This window comes from Nannobrachium achirus, assembly GCF_963921795.1.
Source record: "Nannobrachium achirus genome assembly, chromosome: 17".
Classification (NCBI taxonomy): Eukaryota; Metazoa; Chordata; class Actinopteri; order Myctophiformes; family Myctophidae; genus Nannobrachium; species Nannobrachium achirus.
This window is the reverse complement of record NC_137824.1, coordinates 23,146,225-23,163,510: the sequence shown is the minus strand read 5'-3', so window position 1 is coordinate 23,163,510 and position 17,286 is coordinate 23,146,225. Positions and strand designations below refer to the sequence as shown.

Below are 17,286 nucleotides of genomic sequence, written 5' to 3'. Positions count from 1 at the left end.
CATTTCTACCATTTTATTTCCGTCAGATTGACTTTGCAATTTCAAAACGAAGTGTTCCGTTGGCTTTAACAAATAGCCCTGGAGACCATTTACACCGACATCGAGATCTATTGCCCGTTCTAGCACAAATACGGCTCCTGTCACTGCTGATTCGCTTATCTTGAACTGCATTTCTTTACTCTTAAAAACGGGGGCGTTGTCATTAACATCAGTAATCTCGACTGTAACACTATAAAATTCCATCGGGTTTTCTAGAATGATCTGAAAGTGTAAAGCACAAGGCGTTGTCTGTCCGCAAAGCAGCTCTCTGTCTATTATTTCTTTGACGAGAAGAACTCCCTTCTCTCTATTCAGCTCGATGTATTCTGCGCTATCGCTAGTATAAATACGAGCTTTCCCTGACTTGAGTCTTTTCACACTTAAACCTAAATCCTGTGCTATATTGCCGACTAAATAACCCTGCACCATTTCCTCGGGAATGGAGTAGCTGACCTGGCCAAGCACTGGACTGAGAGAGAGGACCGTGATAAACAACAGTAGGCCTACTTGCCGTCTCATTGTTCCATTCGACATCTATCTGCTTTAAGAACCAAGTTATATTCCACGTTGCACTTGAAATCTTCCGTGACAATGGCCACTTCTTCAGTATAATATGCTGCCAATGGAAATTAGTCCTTCAATTATAAAAGCAATAGATGAAATAACAGCTCTCAATGCTCGCGTTTAGGTTCGGATGTGCAATCCAAAAGGTTGGTTGCGTCTCTCTTTCTCTTCTCTATGGTGAGATAACGGAGGAGGACGTACTGCTACATGATGTGTGACACACTAGCCAACAGCGGCCCTAAGAGTTCAATGTATTGAACTGCAGAAATCCAAAGGAAGTTGGATTAGCAAGACATGGTTGTTAAAAATAAATGAAGGAAAAACAAGTCCTCCCAAACGTACGCTCACCTTTGTTAAACCTCTCAAAAGGTCCAATCACTCACATTCTGATGTTGAATCAATTATACAATAAATATATAAATGTACATTGTAGAAATGGAACATGAAAACAATACCCCAGCCCATAAGATCAATAAATGCACGTAATCTATCTGTGTTATATAAACCACAAGACACAATATAACACATATGCCAGCGTGTGTACACAGAAAGAGAGAGAGAGAGAGAGAGAGAGAGAGAGAGAGAGAGAGAGAGAGAGAGAGAGAGAGAGAGAGAGAGAGAGAGAGAGATAACTATGCAGCGATTTCCTGCCATGGCGCTGTCCATGGTGCTAAAACCACTAAAACACACTCAAGAGGAAATAGTATCTGGGGCACCTCCAAACCGATAATTAGCATCATCACTGTATTTACTTGAATTATTACATTACAATTTAAACGAACGAACGAACGCACTCTCACTCACTCACTCACTCTCTCACACACACACACACACACACACACACACACACACACACACACACACACACACACACACACACACACACACACACACACACACACACACACACACACGCACACGTGCAACCAGCAATGCTAATGAAGGACAGCTTTTGCAGTGCATTGATATTAAAATGTAATCAATTTAATTCTAAGTATCCTGACAACCATGTCCAAACGCTTTATAATAATAAATGCATTGTATGACATGGACATATTCAGAGGCATTTTGGTGTGCAAAACACACATTTTAGTCGGGAAGATGATTTATATAGGAGAAAAGTGTGCAGACATACTGACAACACTTTCTCTGAGTATGTGCATGTGTGCGTGTAGTGCGTGCGTGTGCAAATCTTGGTGCACCACAGCTCCAAAACGCACACCCCAAGACCGAAGTCTCTATCCATGGTGCTGAAACAAGTATTCCACAGTCAGCCTATAGCTGTACAGAGCAAGCACACACGCGGTGGGTCATAGAAATTTCTAATTAAAATCAAACTTTACAATTCATATGATATAATTACAATAAAAACGTTCATAATTGCACTATTAACAATAAAATTCTAACCTCAATTGGAGAGTCTGGTTCATCCAGGATGCTTTTTTCACTCTGTATCCTTTGCATTGTCCCTGTAGAACTGGGATCCATTATTAGTATGTTCTGACTACCAGCTCTGCCAAATTTACAGTCACTCTTTCTGGAGTCAGTCGTCCTGCACACCTCGTAATTATACACATGAGGGAGAGTCCCTGATCCCAAAGTGTCTGAGTAACGTGGTGGATAATATGGAATCACTGGGAGACTGGAATGATAGAGGCGAGACTGTCTCCATCTGTATATTTTCACTGATATAATAACAACCAAACACGTGATAAAGAGAAAGGAAACTACAGCCAAAGCCAAGACTAAATAAAAAGTCAGGTTGTCATTGTATTCCTTGTCGTGTGTGAAGTCAGTGAACTCTGAGAGAACTTCAGGGAAGCTGTCAGCCACCGCCACGTTAACATTGACTGTAGCTGAACGAGAGGGCTGCCCGTTGTCCTCCACTATAACAGTCAGCCTTTGTTTCACAGCATCTTTATCAGTGACTTGACGAATAGTTCTTATTTCTCCATTCTGTAATCCCACTTCAAACAGCGCTCTGTCTGTGGTTTTCTGCAGTTTATAAGAGAGCCAGGCATTCTGTCCAGAGTCCACATCAACAGCCACTACTTTAGTGACCAGATAGCCCGCATCTGCTGAACGAGGCACCATTTCAGCCACCAGGGACCCTCCACTCTGGACTGGATACAAAACCTGAGGAGCGTTGTCATTCTGGTCCTGGATCAGGATTTTCACAGTCACATTACTACTGAGTGGAGGAGAGCCTCCATCCTGAGCTTTGATGAGGAACTGGAAATCCTTGATCTGCTCGTAGTCAAAAGAACGCACCGCGTGTATGACTCCACTATCAGCACTAACAGACACACACGAGGAGACGGGCACTCCGTTAACCGAGGAGTCCTCCAGGATGTAAGAAACGCGGGCATTCTGCTTCCAATCGGGGTCTCTCGCTTTTACAGTGAATATAGACAGTCCTGGTGTGTTGTTTTCTACAATATAGGCCTCATATGATGTTTTCTCAAAAACAGGCACGTTGTCATTCACATCGGATACTTGCAAGGTGATAGTGACACTGCTGGATAGCGAGGGGACTCCCTCATCGGAGCAGGTTACACTGATATTGTACTGAGAGGATCTCTCTCGGTCCAAGTCACTATCTGTCACGAGGCTATAGAAACCACTGGACGTAGATTTAATTAAAAACGGGGAATTGTCATCTAGCATACAGCTGACCACTCCGTTATTGTCCGAGTCTGGATCGTGCACACTCATCACCGCTATTACTGTCTGAGGCGGAGAGTTCTCTGGAATTGATTGTGACGTTGACATGAGATCTATAAGCGGGCTGTTGTCATTGACATCAATAATATCTACAACCAACTTAGTAAAATCTGATAGACCTCCTTTATCTTTAGCCTCAATGTCAATTTGATAATGCTTTGACTTTTCATAATCAACCACGCCTTTCAAACGTACATCGCCATTGTTTTCATCTATTTCAAAATCACCAGTTCTCCCAACAGCGCTACTTGTTATAGAATATGTCACCAAGCCATTGGATCCGTGATCTGCATCAGTTGCGCTTACGGTGGTCAACAGTGTACCTATTGGAGAATTTTCTACCAAAGCTGCCCTGTATATTGCCTGTGTAAAGACAGGTGCATTGTCGTTTGCGTCTAAAACGGTAATGTGTATTTGCACAGTTCCTGACATAATCGGCTCTCCACCATCCACTGCAGTTAGCAGTAATGATATATGCTCCTGCCTCTCTCGATCTAAAGGTTTCTGTAAAACCATTTCTACCTTTTTACTGCCATCAGCTTTTCCGTTTAAATGTAAAATAAAATGATCGGTAGGATTGAGTGAATAACTCTGGAGTCCATTCATTCCAATATCCGAATCAAATGCCCCCTCGAGAACAAATTTAGCACCAATCCCAGCTGATTCGCTTATATCAAATTTCACTGAGTTCTTATGGAAAAGAGGTGAATTGTCATTAATATCCGTGATTTCAATAGTGACCCGATAAAATTCAATGGGGTTTTCTAAAATAATCTGAAACTGTAATGCGCAAGGCGTTGTCTGTCCGCAAAGCACTTCTCTGTCTATTCTCTCCTTTATGAGGAGGACTCCTCTGTCTTTATTCAGTTCGATGTATTCCACGTTGTTTCCAATATGCAAGCGAGCTTTTCCCGATTTCAGTCGCTTCACATCTAAACCAAGATCCTGTGCTATATTACCGACTAAAGAGCCTTTCGTCATTTCCTCGGGAATAGAGTAACTGACCTGCCCAAGCACTGAACTGAGAGAAAGGACCAAGATAAACAACAGTAGGCCTACGTGTCTCATTGTTCCCACCGACATTTTGGCAGCACCACGAATCGTTTTAATCCTCTTCGTTCATTAATGTTTTGCCCGTAGAGACTTGACCAGTGTATTCCAGGAGATTCCCAAAAAAAAATCAGAACAAATCGGATATCCCATGAAGAAGAAAAAAATCTTCGCTAGAAATCTCAGTATTTAGCTATCTCTGTGATCCCGTATAGGCGAAGCCTTCCTCTGTCTCGCTGCAACTCATTCTCACATTAATGTGGAGAGGGGAAGGCGCTATTATGCTATCCTGCATTGAAGGTTCAACTCACTGGCCAACAGCGGCCCTCTCTGTTCAGTGTTTTGAATTACATACATGCAGAGCTATCTCAGAACTGCACATGAATCATCGTGTCTTTTGTGCCTCATCAGTAATACTAAAAAGTAAAAAGTAAAAAAGTAATATTAAATAAGTCTCACAAATAGTTGTTGAGTAAAGGAGTCATTCCATCGCCAGTAATACCGTTCCTAATTTCCTACACTGTGATATGTAAACAGTGAAAACAAAGACCTTCAGAAAGACTACAATTGTACTAGTGGACAACAGTCAGCAGACAAGCAGTGTGTGTGTGTGTGTGTGTGTGTGTGTGTGTGTGTGTGTGTGTGTGTGTGTGTGTGTGTGTGTGTGGCGCGCGCTTGCGCGCGTGCGTGTGTGCGTAAATCGTCTATTGTCTCTTGAGTGTGTTTCAGCACCATGGACAGCGCCATGGCAGGAAATCACTGCATAGTTCACCTCTTTCTCTCTCTCTTTGAGTGAGTGAGAGTGAGTGAGTGAGTGAGTGAGTGAGTGAGTGAGTGAGTGAGTGAGTGAGTGAGTGAGTGAGAGAGAGAGAGAGAGAGAGAGAGAGAGAGAGAGAGAGAGAGAGAGAGAGAGAGAGAGAGAGAGAGAGAGAGAGAGAGAGAGAGAGAGAGAGAGAGAGAGAGAGAGAGAGAGGAGGGGGGGGAGGGAGGGAGAGGAGGTAGGGTGTGTGCTGAAAATACTACTTTTAAAATAACTTTTATACTAACCTCTATAGGAGAGTCTGGTTCATCCAAGATGCTCTTTTCATTCTGTATTCTCTGCATCGTCCCTGTAGAACTGGGATCCATTATCAGTATGTTCTGACTACCAGCTCTGCCGAACTTACAGTCACTCTTTCTGGAGTCAGTCGTCCTGCACACCTCGTAATTGTACACATGAGGGAGAGTCCCTGATCCCAAAGTGTCTGAGTAACGTGGTGGATAATATGGAATCACTGGGAGACTGGAATGAAAGAGGCGGGACTGTCTCCATCTGTATATTTTCACGGATATAATAACAACTAGACACGTGATAAACAAAAACGAAACTACAGCCAAAGCCAAGACTAAGTAAAAAGTGAGGTTGTCATTGTACTCCTTGTCATGTGTGAAGTCAGTGAACTCTGAAAGAACTTCAGGGAAGCTGTCAGCCACTGCCACGTTAACATTGACTGTAGCTGAACGAGAGGGCTGTCCGTTGTCCTCCACTATAACAGTCAGTCTTTGTTTCACAGCATCTTTATCAGTGACTTGACGGATAGTTCTTATTTCTCCATTCTGCAAACCCACTTCAAACAGCGCCCTGTCTGTGGCTTTCTGAAGTTTATAGGAGAGCCAGGCATTCTGTCCAGAGTCCACATCAACAGCCACCACTTTAGTGACCAGATAGCCCACATCTGCTGAACGAGGCACCATTTCAGCCACCAGAGAGCCGCCACTCTGGACTGGATACAGAACCTGAGGTGCGTTGTCATTCTGGTCCTGGATCAGTATTTTCACAGTAACATTACTGCAGAGTGGAGGAGAGCCTCCATCCTGAGCTTTTACACGAACTTGATTTGCTCGTAGTCAAAAGAGCGCACCGCATGTATGACTCCACTATCAGCAACAGACACATATGAGGAGACGGGCACTCCGTTAACAGAGGAGTCCTCCAATATGTAAGAAACACGAGCATTCTGGTTCCAGTCAAGATCTCTGGCTTTAATTGTGAATATAGAGACACCTGGTGTGTTGTTTTCTACAAGATAGGCCTCATATGAGGTTTTCTCAAAGACAGGGGCATTGTCATTCACATCTGATATCTGTAAAGTCAAAGTGACACTACTGGAGAGTGGCGGCACTCCCTCATCTGAACACGTCACAATGATATTATACTCTGAAACCTGCTCTCGATCCAATTCACTGTCCGTTACTAAACTGAAGAAATTATTTGACGCGGACTTTATAGTAAAAGGAATATTGTCATTCAAATCACAATGGACTTTTCTATTATCACCAGAGTCTGAATCTTGGACATTCATCATTGTCACCACTGTACCTGGCTGTACACTCTCAGATATGCTCGTTGATTTTGACATAATGCTTATAACAGGTGCGTTATCATTGGTGTCAATCACTTCAACTATAACCTTACAGACATCAGAGAGGCCACCGTGGTCTGTAGCTTGAACGTCTATTTCGTAATGTTTCACCTTTTCATAATCAATATTCCCTAACAGTTGGACAACTCCGTTTTCTTCATCTACTTTAAACAAATCAACAAACCCTTCGGCATTATTCGATATAGAATATTGTATTTGCCCATTTGAACCCTGATCGGCATCGGTTGCGCGCACCGTTGTTAAAACAGTGCCTATCGTGGCATCTTCTTTGACATTAGCTTTGTATTCCGCTTGAGAACAAACGGGCACGTTATCATTTGCGTCCAACACGGTGATGAGAATTTGCATGGTTCCAGAGAGCTGTGGCTCACCTCCATCTATGGCTGTCAGCACCAAAGACAGATGCTCCTGTTTTTCTCGGTCAAGAGGTTTCTTTAAAACCATCTCGACATTCCTACTACTTCCAATTCGATAAGGATTTAAAACAAAATTGTCATTCTCTCTTAGCGAATAGCCCTGGAGGCCATTGATGCCTACGTCGTCGTCATTTGCCTTTTCAAGAACAAATTTAGCTCCATGTTGAGCAAGCTCGCTTATTTCAAATTTAATTTCTGTATTTTTAAAACCTGGAGCATTGTCGTTAATATCGGTTATCTCAGCCGTGATAGTGTAAAATTCCATAGGATTCTCTAAAATTAACTGGAATTCAAGAGCACAGGGCGTCGTCTGACGGCAGAGGGCTTCTCTGTCTATTTTCTCCTTGATAAGGATGAGTCCGCTTTGTCTATTCAGCTCGATGTATTCTGCATTATCGCCCATATACATGCGAGCGTTGCCTGATTTCAATCTTTTCAAGTCTAAACCTAAATCCTGTGCTATATTTCCAACCACAGAACCTTTTGCCATTTCCTCAGGAATGGAATAGCTGACCTGCCCGAGCACCGAGCCGAGAGAAAAAGATCGAGATAAAACAACAGTACTTGCCGTCTCATTGTTCTGTCCTTCCAGTTCTCGTGCCACACAACACAAGGAAATTAAATCAGTAGCTAACAAGAGTAGGTGAATTGGAAATCGTGCATCGCTATTATTAATTCAAAAGGAGTTCTTAATCCACACAAGGAAGAAATGTAAAATGTAGCAGCAATTCTCAGAGTCTCGTCCACTTATTCCCGAAACCGTGTTTCAATTCCTCTGTGTTACATCTGATGATCTGGGAGGCTACAGCAGCAAATGTGCTCGAAGCTCCAACCCTTCAACATGCTAGCCAACAGCGTCCCAATGAGTTCAGTGTGCTACACTACACACGTAGACTGTTTTCTCTTATATGCAGGCAATTAGAAACCAAGGCAATATGTTTAATGTAATGTTATGTGCTAGTTTTTCCCTTCGTTTTTTTATATAAAAAAAGTTACTTAAACAATTGAATTAAATTAATTGTTAACTTATTTAACTGAGAGATGTAGATATATATCAATCCTCGACTCTCTCTTTTACAGTCAGATTATCAGGCAGAGCGAGGGTTGGAGCGAGAGAGAGGGTGGGGGGGAGAGAGAGGAGAGAGAGAGAGAGAGAGAGAGAGAGAGAGAGAGAGAGAGAGAGAGAGAGAGAGAGAGAGAGAGAGAGAAGAGAGAGAGAGAGAGAGAGGAAATGTGTGCAGTGCAGCTTTCCCGACGTGACGCTGTCCGTGGTACTGAAACACTAAGAGAGAGATGGTATGTAGAGTAGGTTTTTGTGCATGAATACACACTAATGTTCATTGTGTGTGTGTTGTGTGTGTGTGTGTGTGTGTGTGTGTGTGTGTGTGTGTGTGTGTGTGTGTGTGTGTGTGTGTGTGTGCGCGTGCGTGTGCGCGCGCGCGTGTGTGTGTGTGTGTGCAATACATGAGACAGAGAAGACACGCACCACTGGCCTTTTTTGCAAACTGTTAATCAAGTATTCAATCAATAAATCAATCAATCAATCAATCAATCAATCAAACGCACGCGCACGCACGCGCACGCACGCACGCACGCACACGCACACACACACACACACACACACACACACACACACACACACACACACACACACACACACACACACACAGGACTGGAAAAGCGCTGGAGCATGCATCTTTCCTAACACAACGCTGTCCATGATACTGAAGGGAAAAAAAACTGTGGCCTGCAGGTTCCTCCAAGGGGAGCCAATACATGACAGTGCAGTTTGAGTTCACTGCTAAGTATTGCATGGATAGATGAATGTTAGAAACAGAATAGGGACACCAGGGTGCATGTAGTTAAGGACATTGTAGTTAAACAATACTAACAATATAGTTCTTACCTTATTTGGAGGAACAGACGGATGACATCCATTCCAGACGGCAAACAAACAGCAGAACAGCAGCAGCAGAGGTTAGAACACATGGAAAAGAAAAAACAGAAGAAGAGAAATGTCAGTGAGACTGGTGCTAAGTATATATTATGGCTTTGGGAATCACAGTGACCTTACAGCATACTTACCATCTCACCCACCAGTGACAGATTGGCATTGATTATTAGTGTTAGATGTTTTTTTATGGATACTTGTAGAGTAGGTTATTGTGCATCAATGCACAAGTAATGATGCAATATGTTCATAATGTGTGTGTGCAATAAGTGAGACAGACAAGATTCACATGTAGAAAACTGTTAATCAAGTATAACACACACATGCGCGCGCACGCACGCACGCACGCACGCACGCACGCACGCACGCACGCACGCACGCACGCACGCACACACACACACACACACACACACACACACACACACACACACACACACACACACACACACACACACACATACACATATTAATATTTGGGAAACTTTACTTTGATAAATGATTTAAAGACTAAAGGCCCATTCACTGGGCCAGATAACAGATTAAAAAAAAAACATCTGTCACAGATAAAAAAATATATATATCTGTGACAGATTTTTATCTGTATCTTACCATCCACTTGAATGGAGAAAGAGATTTTTTTATCTGGAGAAAGTGATTTTTTTTATCCGTTATCTGGCCCAGTGGGAATGGGCCTTTATCCTTTAAATCATAAATAAGATATGGAAAAAAAGAAAGACGAACCTCTAGAGGAGAGTCTGGTTCATCCAGGATGCTCTTTTCACTCTGTATTCTCTGCATTGTACCAGTAGAACTGGGGTCCATTATCAATATGTTCTGACTACCAGCTCTGCCGAACTTGCAATCACTCTTTCTGGAATCAGTCGTCCTGCACACCTCGTAATTGTACACATGAGGGAGAGTCCCTGACCCCAAAGTGTCTGAGTAACGTGGTGGATAATATGGAATCACTGGGAGACTGGAATGATAGAGACGAGACTGTCTCCATCTGTATATTTTCACTGATATAATAACAACTAAACACGTGATGAAGAGAAAGGAAACAACAGCCAAAGCCAAGACTAAGTAAAACGTCAGGTTGTCATTGTACTCCTTGTCGTGTGTAAAGTCCGTGAACTCTGAGAGAACTTCAGGGAAGCTGTCAGCCACCGCCACGTTAACACTGACTGTAGCTGAACGAGAGGGCTGTCCGTTGTCCTCCACTATAACAGTCAGTCTTTGTTTCACAACATCTTTATCAGTGACTTGACGGATAGTTCTTATTTCTCCATTCTGTAATCCCACTTCAAACAACGCCCTGTCTACGACTTTCTGCAATTTATAGGTGAGCCAGGCATTCTGTCCAGAGTCCACATCCACAGCCACCACTTTAGTGACCAGATAGCCCGCATCTGCTGAACGAGGCACCATTTCAGCTACAAGAGAGCCGCCACTCTGGACTGGATACAGAACCTGAGGAGCATTGTCATTCTGGTCCTGGATCAGTATTTTCACAGTCACATTACTACTGAGTGGAGGAGAGCCTCCATCCTGAGCTTTAACACAGAACTGGAAATCCTTTATCTGTTCGTAGTCAAAAGAGCGCACTGCATGTACGACTCCACTATCTGCACTAACAGACACAAATGAGGAGACGGGCACTCCGTTAACTGATGACTCCACCAATATGTAAGAAACACGGGCATTCTGATTCCAGTCAGCGTCTTTGGCTTTTAATGTGAATATAGACAGGCCTGGTGAGTTGTTTTCTATAATGTAAGCCTCATATGATGTCTTTTCAAAGACAGGAGCGTTGTCATTCACATCTGAGATCTGTAAGGTGAGAGTGACGCTGCTGGACAGCGAGGGCACTCCCTCGTCTGAACACGTCACACTGATATTATACTGACAGGCTCCTTCTCTGTCTAAATCACCGTCTGTCACGAGGCTATAGAAGCCGTTGGATGTAGATTTGATCAAGAACGGGGCATTTTCATCCAGAATACAATTGACTACGCCGTTATTGTCTGAGTCAGGATCGTGCACGCTCATCACTGCTATTACTGTCTGAGGCGGAGAGTTCTCTGGAATGGATTGTGACGTTGACATTAGATCTATAAGTGGCTTGTTATCATTAACATCTATAATGTCTACAATCAATTTACTAGAGTCTGATAGACCTCCTTGATCTTTAGCTTCAATATCAATTTGATAGTTTTTCGCCTTTTCATAATCAAGTGTACCTTTCAAACGTACATTACCATCATTTTCATCTATTTCAAAATGGTCCATTATACCAGCTGCACTACTTGATATTGAATACGTCACTAAACTATTCGATCCTTGGTCTATATCGGTTGCTTTTACTGCCGTTAATAATGTACCTATTGGAGAATGTTCTGCTAAAGTTGCCTTATATATTGCTTGAGTGAAGACAGGAGAGTTGTCATTTACGTCTAAAACAGTAATGTGTATTTGCATAGTTCCCGACCTAATCGGCTCTCCACCATCCACTGCAGTGAGCAGTAAGGATATCTGCTCCTGTTTCTCTCGGTCTAAATGTTTCTGCAAAACCATTTCTACCTTTTTACTGCCATCAGCCTGACCATGCAACTTTAAAATAAAACGATCGTTGGGATTAAGCGAATAGCTTTGGAGTCCATTTATTCCAATATCTGAATCGAAAGCCCTGTCAAGTGCAAATCTGGCACCAATTACAGCCGACTCGCTGATGTCAATTTTCATTGAGTCTTTTTGAAACAGAGGTGCATTGTCATTAACGTCAGTAATTTCGATTGTAACCCTATAAAATTCAATGGGATTTTCTAAAATGATCTGAAAATGCAAAGCACAAGGCGTTGTCTGCCCACACAGCGCCTCTCTGTCTATTCTTTCCTTGACGAGGAGCACTCCTCTATCTTTATTCAGTTCGATGTATTGTGCATTATTTCCAGTGTGTAGACGAGCTTTTCCCGATTTAAATCTATTTACAACCAAACCTAAATCCTGAGCTATATTACCGACCAAAGACCCTTTGGCCATTTCTTCGGGAATCGTGTAAGTGACCTGCCCAAGCACAAAGCAAAGATGAAATACCGTGATTATAAAAAACAGTACTTGCCGTCCCATTGTTCTGCCCTGCAGTTCTCGTGTCACAAAACGCGAGGAAATCATATTTTAAAAAGAATGATGAATTTACGCACAACTATAAATAGAAACTCGCAATCCAAACACCACCAAAGGAATGTGAAGAAGTAGTAGCAAATATCAGTGTATGATCCCGTTTATTCCGAATCCGTGTCTCGATCTGTTTGTCTCATTTCCCTCAGTATACATCTGATGATGATAGGGGAGGTACTGCTGCAAATATGCTCTAGCTCCCCAACATGCAAGCCAACAGCGTCCCAGTGAGTTCAGTGGGATAAATTACACACATTAAATATAGGCTATGTTCCCCCGTCAATGCAGGCGCCTCCTTACATTAATTTTACTTGTGAAAACTATTTTTATAAAAACTAGGTTATTCCAACAACGAAATTAAATTAGATTATGTTTAAATTAGAGATATGAAAATATAAAAACCTTGTATTCTTTAACACTTTCGCCACATAAGAGAGAGGGCGGGCTAGGGAAGAAGGTAAAAATAAGAGAGAGAGCAAGAGAGAGAGAGAGAGAGAGAGAGAGAGAGAGAGAGAGAGAGAGAGAGAGAGAGAGAGAGAGAGAGAGAGAGAGATCGTGCGGTGCAGCTTTCCTGACGTGACGCTGTCCATGGTGTGCTGAAGACCCCAAACTGACAATTGATGCTCCTCCTGGTCAATAGCTAATCATTGCACAAAATAGTAGTAATACTAGTCAAGCGCGTGATAGTGAATGATAGCGAGTCAGGCTTTCCTGACGTGACGCTGTCCATGGTACTGAAACACAGTCAAGAGACGAACAGAAAATAGTCTCTAAGTTACCTCCACAATGCCATGCGAGTTTTTAACTTAACAGTGCACACAAAAAGCCAAGCTCTTTACAATAATTAATAATAATTACAACCTTTGCTCAAATTATTGAATTAAAAAAAATAAAACAATCTATAAAACATATCTCTCTCACACACGCGCGCGCACGCACGCACACACGCCGCGCACGCACGCACGCACGCACGCACGCACGCACGCACACACACACACACACACACACACACACACACACACACACACACACACACACACACACACACACACACACACACACACACACGTGACACAGAGTTATATAGCTGTAGTATGCGATGTAGCTATATGTCGGAGTGATATATCAAGAATTAAATAAATAAATATTCTACTGAAAGACAAACCTCTAGAGGAGAGTCTGGTTCATCAAGGATGCTCTTTTCATACTGCATCCTCTGCATCGTCGCTGTAGTGCTGGGGTCCATTACAAGTATGTTCTGACTACCAGCTCTGTCGAACTTACAGTCACTCTTTCTGGAGTCAGTGGTCCTGCACACCTCGTAATTGTACACATGAGGGAGAGTCCCTGACCCCAAAGTGTCCGAGTAACGTGGTGGATAATATGGAATCACTGGTAGACTGGAATGATAGAGGCGAGACTGTCTCCATCTGTATATCTTCACTGATATAATAACAACTAAACACGTGATGAAAAGAAAGGAAACTACAGCCAAAGCCAAAACTAAGTAAAAAGTCAGGTTGTCATTGTACTCCTTGTCGTGTGTGAAGTCAGTGAACTCTGAGAGAACTTCAGGGAAGCTGTCAGCCACCGCCACGTTAACATTGACTGTAGCTGATCGAGAGGGCTGTCCGTTGTCCTCCACTATAACAGTCAGTCTTTGTTTCACAGCATCTTTATCAGTGACTTGACGGATTGTTCTAATTTCTCCATTCTGTAATCCCACTTCAAACAACGCCCGGTCTGTAGATTTATGTAGTAGTTTATATGAGAGCCAGGCATTCTGTCCAGAGTCCACATCAACAGCCACCACTTTAGTGACCAGATAGCCCACATCAGCTGAACGAGGAACCATTTCAGCCACCAGAGAGCCACCACTCTGGACTGGATACAGAACCTGAGGAGCGTTGTCATTCTGGTCTTGAATTAAAATAGTGACAGTCACATTGCTACTGAGTGGAGGGGAGCCTCCATCTTGCGCTTTGACAAGTAGTTTAAGTTGATTGATTTGCTCATAATCGAATGTGCGTACTGCGTGTAAAACTCCAGTTTCAGAGTTTATGGATACATACGCAGAGACTGGGCTCCCACTGACTTGCGTGTCCTCTATGAGGTATGAGATTCTGGCGTTTTGATTCCAATCAGAGTCTCGTGCACTCACAGTAAATATTGACACTCCAGGGGAGTTGTTCTCAATTATGTAAGCCGAATAGCTTGGTTTGTCAAACAATGGTGCATTGTCATTTACGTCAGAGATTTTGAGGCGCAAAGTCGTTGCACTAGATAGGGGAGGAGATCCTGAATCGGTAGCAGTTATAGTAATATTGTATTCTTCTTTTGTTTCACGGTCAAAAGTCATATCTGAAAGCAAGCTGTAATATTTGCTTAAAGACGACTGAATTTTAAATGGATGTTTCGAGTCTATGGAGCATGTTATCTGACCGTTTCTTTCTGAGTCTGCATCTTTTACATTGATGACGGCTATAGTCGTACCGGGAGGAGCATCTTCTGATATTGGGCTAGAGAACGACATGACATTTATGATCGGAGCATTGTCATTAACATCAATAACTGCAATGATAACTTTACTCGCAGCAGTTAGACCACCTTGATCCTTAGCACCAACTCTTATTTCATATTTTTTGTCTTTTTCAAAATCTATTTTCCCAGCAACAGACATTTTGCCAGATGCCTTATCAATAGCAAACATGCCAGCTAAATTGCCCTTCAAGTTGGAAAAACTGTAAGTCACTAATCCATATGATCCACTGTCAGCATCTGACGCGTTGATAGTAGTAATATATGTACCAATAGGCGCATTTTCCCTCACAGTAGCTTGGTATACTGACTGGTTGAAAACAGGTGTGTTGTCATTCGCATCTAAAACAGTTATATCGATATTAACTGTACCTGATTTCTGCGGTGTCCCGCCATCTACTGCTATCAGTTTTAAAGAGAGATGGTTATTTAATTCTCTGTCTAATGGCTTCTGTAAAATCATTTCGGCGAATTTGCTTCCATCGGCGTTAGAATTTTGTTTCAAAATGAAGTTATCATTGGGGCTTAAAACGTAATTTTGTAAACTATTAAGCCCTACATCAGCATCTTCTGCGCTTTCTAAGTCAAATCGAGATCCTATGGTTGCAGATTCACTAATTTCCAAATGAATGTGGCTGTTTTTGAAAGTAGGTGAATGGTCATTAACATCTAATATCTCCACAACGACTCGATGGAGTTCGATTGGATTTTCCAGAATTATTTCAAAACTGAAGCTACACGGAGTGACGTCGCCACAAAGCTGCTCTCGGTCTATTCTCTCATTCACGACTAGAATCCCTTTGTCTGTCTTCAGCTCGGTGTACTGAATGCTTTCTTCGGTCACAATACGAGCCCGGCCAGTACGGAGCCTTTTCAGATCCAAACCCAGGTCCTGTGCTACATTACCAATAAGCGAGCCTTTCTTCATCTCCTCTGGAACGGAATATCGCATTTGACTATCAACGTTGTTAATAAGCACCATCAAAACCATCAGCATCTCCAACGCAGGTCTGGAAAACAAACGCCATTTTACACTTTGGGGATGTATTAATGCCATGTCCAAATCCAACGTAAATATGGAAAAGATAAATCCTCTTGACAATGAAGCAAAAAGACAGAATCATCCAATCGCAATTTTGGTAGGCTATATATCTGTACTCCCCAATTGCTTACTGTAAAAATAAGATATGAATATTCTAAATGACTGTCTCCGTCCTCCGCATAGCCCCACCTCGAAGCACAGTGCTTCACTCAGAGCTACAGTCAGAGGACTGAGGGGATTTTTAAAGCTGAGAACTCCCCCATTCTGTTTTTATTCTGACCAACAGCGTCACTTAGAGTCCAAAACGTGAATGCCAAGAGAGTGAATGAAACAAAATAATTCATATTCATAATCAAAACATGTAAATATTGAATCCAAAGGGAGTCAACAAAAGCATTTGACTATAAGTACACCTGGACATAGACAACTAAAACTTCTACTGTGCAGGGAGGACAATGTCAAAATCAATAAAAAGTAATCGGACAAAACTGCATGATCTAGAGAGAATACCCTAAATTGTAAAACACATCAAAAGCGCAAAATACAACGCACACTATCTTCACTTATAAATTATATTTTATTAAATACGGAAGAACGTTTTGATCCAAACTGACCGCATCATCCACATCAAATAAATGCACAGTCACACCCATATAGGCCTACTGTTTGTGGGTGTAAATGGAGTTGAGGCGCAATCATAGAATCTCACCAATCAGCTAAGGAGGAGTACACAGTAATGTTGAGGGTGAAAGACCACGTAAAATATTAAAATGCATAATGCAGCATAATACAAATAGCCACAACGAAATAGAAAATAATTCTATGAATAAAAGGTCCCAGCATCCCACTTGTCAAAGCCAATTGTTCCAAAATTATCTAAGTGAGCATGTGTAAACAAGGATTGTCTCAATTTCCAGGTAGCCAATCAGGTGATGATTTCCGTTCTATATTGCCTCTGAAACTACCATTCTCTTTCATTCAGATTTAGCTTTAAGCAAATCATCCCCATCGCCACATTGACCTGATTCTAGGGGATTCTCTCTCCTCTAGGGCTTACTGTGAAATAGGAATTAATAGTCAAATCGCCAAAAACTCTTAACAAATGTACCACAATCAATTATGTTACTTATTTCAACGTGCTGCCTCCTCATTGAAATGACCCGACTAAAAGAGGTCACATGATTGATGGGGGAGGTAGCTGCAAATGGCGTCCTATAGTGAGTTCGGTGAGATAAATCACACACACATTATAGGCTGTACCTTTCATTGCAGGCAATTAGAATACACGGCAAGAAAATTAAAAAAATACTGTAATGTGGATTTGATTTTTAGGAGAGAAAATCTACCCTAACAATGAAATAA

The 17,286-nt window shown here is 42.2% G+C and overlaps 4 protein-coding genes and 1 pseudogene across 5 annotated transcripts in view; all 5 read right to left on the bottom strand.

The window, feature by feature from the left end:
* LOC308302351 (protocadherin gamma-C5-like) overlaps nucleotides 1-17,286 on the bottom strand; it is a gene marked incomplete at both ends in the record, with an annotated part of 340,087 nt that overhangs the window by 71,988 nt on the left and 250,813 nt on the right. The window lies entirely within an intron of this gene.
* LOC308301925 (protocadherin gamma-A10-like) overlaps nucleotides 1-17,286 on the bottom strand; it is a gene marked incomplete at both ends in the record, with an annotated part of 92,856 nt that overhangs the window by 9,905 nt on the left and 65,665 nt on the right. The gene's annotated exons all lie outside the window — the stretch shown is intronic.
* On the bottom strand, nucleotides 1,978-4,410 carry LOC308301940 (protocadherin beta-16-like; the record flags this gene model as incomplete). The annotated part of the gene is made up of 1 exon (XM_080746087.1): nucleotides 1,978-4,410. The coding sequence occupies one exon, from the start codon at nucleotides 4,408-4,410 to the stop codon at nucleotides 1,978-1,980; it is 2,433 nt and encodes an 810-aa protein (XP_080602213.1).
* Nucleotides 4,785-7,244, bottom strand: LOC308301939 (protocadherin gamma-A6-like; annotated as a pseudogene). Its single transcript has 3 exons — nucleotides 7,172-7,244; nucleotides 5,425-6,547; nucleotides 4,785-4,793 (listed from the first exon to the last, which is right to left on the bottom strand). The product of its transcript is annotated as a protocadherin gamma-A6-like (transcript).
* LOC308301938 (protocadherin gamma-A10-like) lies at nucleotides 7,507-16,543 on the bottom strand (the record flags this gene model as incomplete). Its single annotated transcript, XM_080746086.1, has 4 exons — nucleotides 7,507-7,559; nucleotides 9,845-10,997; nucleotides 14,602-15,892; nucleotides 16,539-16,543. 4 exons carry the CDS (start codon nucleotides 16,541-16,543, stop codon nucleotides 7,507-7,509), a joined length of 2,502 nt encoding a protein of 833 aa, XP_080602212.1.